The sequence below is a fragment of the Pteronotus mesoamericanus genome, unplaced genomic scaffold (genome assembly GCF_021234165.1).
Source record: "Pteronotus mesoamericanus isolate MK-2021 breed Mesoamerican mustached bat unplaced genomic scaffold, CSHL_Meso_final scaffold_125, whole genome shotgun sequence".
NCBI classification, from domain to species: domain Eukaryota; kingdom Metazoa; phylum Chordata; class Mammalia; order Chiroptera; family Mormoopidae; genus Pteronotus; species Pteronotus mesoamericanus.
The window spans coordinates 2,347,001-2,351,054 of NW_026555304.1; the positions used below are offsets into that span (position 1 = coordinate 2,347,001).

Here is a 4,054-nt window from a genome sequence, read left to right on the forward strand (position 1 = left end):
TTATATAATTATATATGATATACATAAATATATATCATCTCTCAAAGCTGATATGAAATATATATGTATATATAAAGGTGTATACACATGCACATACATGTATTAATTTATGGATTACATTTATATAAATATGTACACACATATTGCATGGCTCTATTACATATTAAGGTATATTTGTTCTATCTCTTCTCTCCTGTAAGGCACATTAAAAGCAGGAACTTCAACCTTGGCTAGTGTGGCTCAGTGGATTGCTTGCTGACCTGAACACCAGAGAGTTGCCAGTTAGATTCCCCTTCCAGAGCACATGCCCAGGTTGTGGGCCAGGTCGCCAGGAGGAGGAGCATGAGAGGCAACCACACATTGATGTTTCTCTCCCTCTCTTTCTCTATCTTTTCCTATCTCTAAAAATAAATAAATAAAATCTTTTTAAAAAGCAGGAACTTCATCTTATCTATTCATATATGCATTTGTTCGTGAATCAGTAAATGCTACTCTGAAACAAGAGATATATTCAATAACTTTTCAATGGCTGTCAGATGCCTACTGTTCTTTTTGGTGGTTGTTTTCAAAGTAATGTAAGGAAATGATGGAAAGTTCTGAAGTTTATAAAGATCATGCACTGAACTCAAAGATAAAACTTAGATGTGAACTTATCTGTAAGGAACCCCTGGTATTGGCTTGTCACATCATAGGAAGCTGCCTTTCTTTCCTTGGGTGATGATAAAGCAGACATATCTTGTGTCATTTCAGAGTAAGAATATATATATTTAAGGTGATTCTTCAAGGTAGCAAATTATATATTGAAATAACATAACATAATTTTTCCATTTTTCATGAAATTGAAAGCTTTAATACAATTATGACTGCTCTAAATGTGGTTGTAGTCTTGAGTCAACCCTGCGCACGCAGTTTGTTGTGTGTGAGCCAAAAATAGTCCCTGCTCTCTAGTACTTGCATCTCTTCACCTTCAAGATGCCTGAGGAAGTACACCATGGAGAGGAGGAGGTGGAGACTTTTGCTTTCCAGGCAGAAATTGCCCAACTCATGTCTCTCATCATCAATACCTTCTACTCTAACAAGGAAATTTTCCTTCAGGAGTTGATTAGTAATGCTTCTGATGCCTTGGACAAGATACGCTATGAGAGCCTGACTGACCCTTCCAAGTTGGACAGTGGTAAGGAGCTGAAAATTGACATCATCCCCAACCCTCAGGAACGCACTTTGACTCTGGTAGACACAGGCATTGGCATGACCAAAGCTGATCTTGTAAATAATATGGGAACCATTGCCAAGTCCAGTACAAAAGCATTTATGGAAGCTCTTCAGGCTGGTGCAGACATCTCCATGATTGGACAGTTTGGTGTTGGCTTTTATTCTGCCTACCTGGTGGCAGAGAATGTAGCTGTGATCACAAAACACAACGATGATGAGCAGTATGCCTGGGAGTTTTCTGCTGGGGGTTCCTTCACTGTGCAAGCTGACCATGGTGAGCCCATTGGCCGGGGTACCAAAGTGATCCTTCACCTTAAAGAAGACCAGACAGAGTACTTAGAGGAGAGGTAGGTCAAAGAAGTGGTGAAGAAGCACTCACAGTTCATAGGTTATCCCATCACCCTTTATTTGGAGAAGGAACGAGAGAAAGAAATCAGTGATGATGAAGCAGAGGAAGAGAAAGGGGAGAAAGAAGATGAAGATAAAGATGATGAGGAGAAACCCAAGACTGAAGATGTGGGCTCAGATGACGAAGATGATAGTGCTAAGGATAAGAAAAAGAAAACAAAGAAGATTAAGGAGAAATACATCAGTCATGAAGAACTGAACAAGACAAAGCCCATTTGGACCAGGAACCCTGATGACATCACCTAGGAGGAATATGGAGAGTTCTATAAGAGCCTTACCAATGACTGGGAAGACCATTTGGCAGTCAAGCACTTCTCTGTAGAAGGTCAGTTGGAATTCAGGGCATTGCTGTTCATTCCCCGTTGGGCTCCCTTTGACTTCTTTGAGAACAAGAAGAAGAAGAACAATATCAAACTGTATGTTCGTCGTGTGTTCATCATGGACAGCTGTGATGAGTTGATACCGGAATATTTCAACTTCATCCGTTGTGTGGTTGACTCTGAGGACCTGCCCCTGAACATCTCCCGAGAAATGCTTCAGCAGAGTAAAATCTTGAAGGTCATTCATAAAAACATTGTTAAGAAGTGCCTTGAGCTCTTCTCTGAGCTGGCAGAAGACAAGGAGAACTATAAGAAATTCTATGAGGCATTCTCTAAAAACCTAAAGCTTGGGATCCATGAGGACTCAACTAATCGCCAGCGCCTCTTCGAGCTTCTGCGCTATCACACCTCCCAGTCTGGAGATGAAATGACTTCTCTTTCGGAATACGTCTCTCGCATGAAGGAGACCCAAAAGTCAGTCTATTACATCACTGGTGAGAGCAAAGAGCAGGTTGCCAACTCTGCTTTTGTGGAGCGAGTATGGAAGCGGGGCTCTGAGGTAGTGTATATGACAGAGCCTATCGATGGGTACTGTGTGCAGCAGCTCAAGGAGTTTGATGGGAAGAGTTTGGTCTCAGTTACCAAGGAGGGCCTGGAGCTACCTGAGGATGAAGAGGAGAAGAAGAAAATGGAAGAGGGTAAGGCCAAGTTTGAGAACCTCTGCAAACTCATGAAAGAGATCTTGGATAAGAAGGTTGAGAAGGTAATGATCTCCAATAGGCTTGTGTCTTCACCCTGCTGCATTGTGACTAGCACCTACAGCTGGACAGCTAACATGGAGCGTATCATGAAAGCCCAGGCACTTCGTGATGGCCAAAAAGCACCTGGAGATCAACCCTGACCACCCCATTGTGGAGACTCTACAGCAGAAGGCAGAGGAAGACAAGAATGACAAGGCTGTCAAGGACCTTGTAGTGTTGCTGTTTGAAACTGCACTACTCTCTTCTGGCTTCTCACTTGAAGATCCCCAGACCCACTCCAACCACATCTATTGCATGATCAAGCTAGGTCTAGGCATTGATGAAGATGAAGTAACAGCAGAAGAACCCAATGCTGCCGTCCCTGATGAGATCCCCCCTCTTGAGGGTGATGAGGATGCCTCTCTCATGGAAGAAGTAGACTAGGAGTTTCTACCTGCAGACCTTGTATCCTCTGTGTAGTGTCTTCATGGCTTCCCTAGCAGCCCTGAGTGGCCCTAGTCCACCTGGTTTTCCTCTGCTGTTTAGTGGGTTTTTTTTCCTCTCCTGTCTTTGCCTAAGGCAGGTTACAAGGGTCTCAAACCCTTCCCTTCTCATATTTGACATTGGGTTTGGGTGTTGTTGTGTATTGTTTTTTATTTTGTTCTGAAATTAAAGTATGCAAAATAAAAAAAAAATAAATGTGATTGTACAAAGCTATAAGTTCTTCACTTGACATTTTTTAAATCCCTTTACATGAGACCAGGAGTTAGAAATATATAAATCTTACATTTTATGTTTTTTTCCATGTGACCATAACCTGCTATTCTATTATAAATTATCATCTGTTATCCAACAAATGAAAATGGGTTAAAAAATGCATGAGTTTATCAACTTTAATAAGATGTAGGATGACTGACAGACCTGGAATTCTCTTTTTCTTTTTGATTAATTAATTAATTTAATTTTAAAATCATGTTTATTCTATTACAGTTGTTTCAATTTTTCCCCTTCTTCCTGTCTCCTCCCATCAAACCCCACCCGCCACTCCCACAGTCAATTTCCACTCTGTTGCCCATGTCCATGGGCCATTCATATATATTCTTTCTCTAGTCCCTCCCTCTTCTTTCCACCAGTGTCTTCTTTCCCTGTCTCCTCTGGTCACTTTCAGTCTGCTTCATGTTTCCATGCCTGTGGTTTAGTTTGTTCATTAGTTCATTTGGTTGAATAGATTCCACTTATAGGTGAAATCATATGGTATTTGTCTTTCACTGACTGGCTTATTTCACTTAGCATAATAATCTCCAGTTCCATCCATGTTGTCACAAAAGATAGGGGTTTCTTCTTTCTTCTTTCTTTAGACACAGATTTATTTTA

General features: G+C 41.1%; 1 protein-coding gene across 1 annotated transcript; it reads left to right on the forward strand.

The window, feature by feature from the left end:
- Window positions 1-893: 893 nt before the first annotated feature.
- LOC129082282 (heat shock protein HSP 90-beta-like) lies at window positions 894-3,222 on the forward strand. The gene is given in 2 exon segments (XM_054587945.1): window positions 894-2,810; window positions 2,812-3,222. Coding segments are annotated over 2 exon segments (2,151 nt in total). The 5' UTR covers window positions 894-972; the 3' UTR covers window positions 3,125-3,222.
- The last annotated feature ends 832 nt before the right edge of the window (window positions 3,223-4,054 follow it).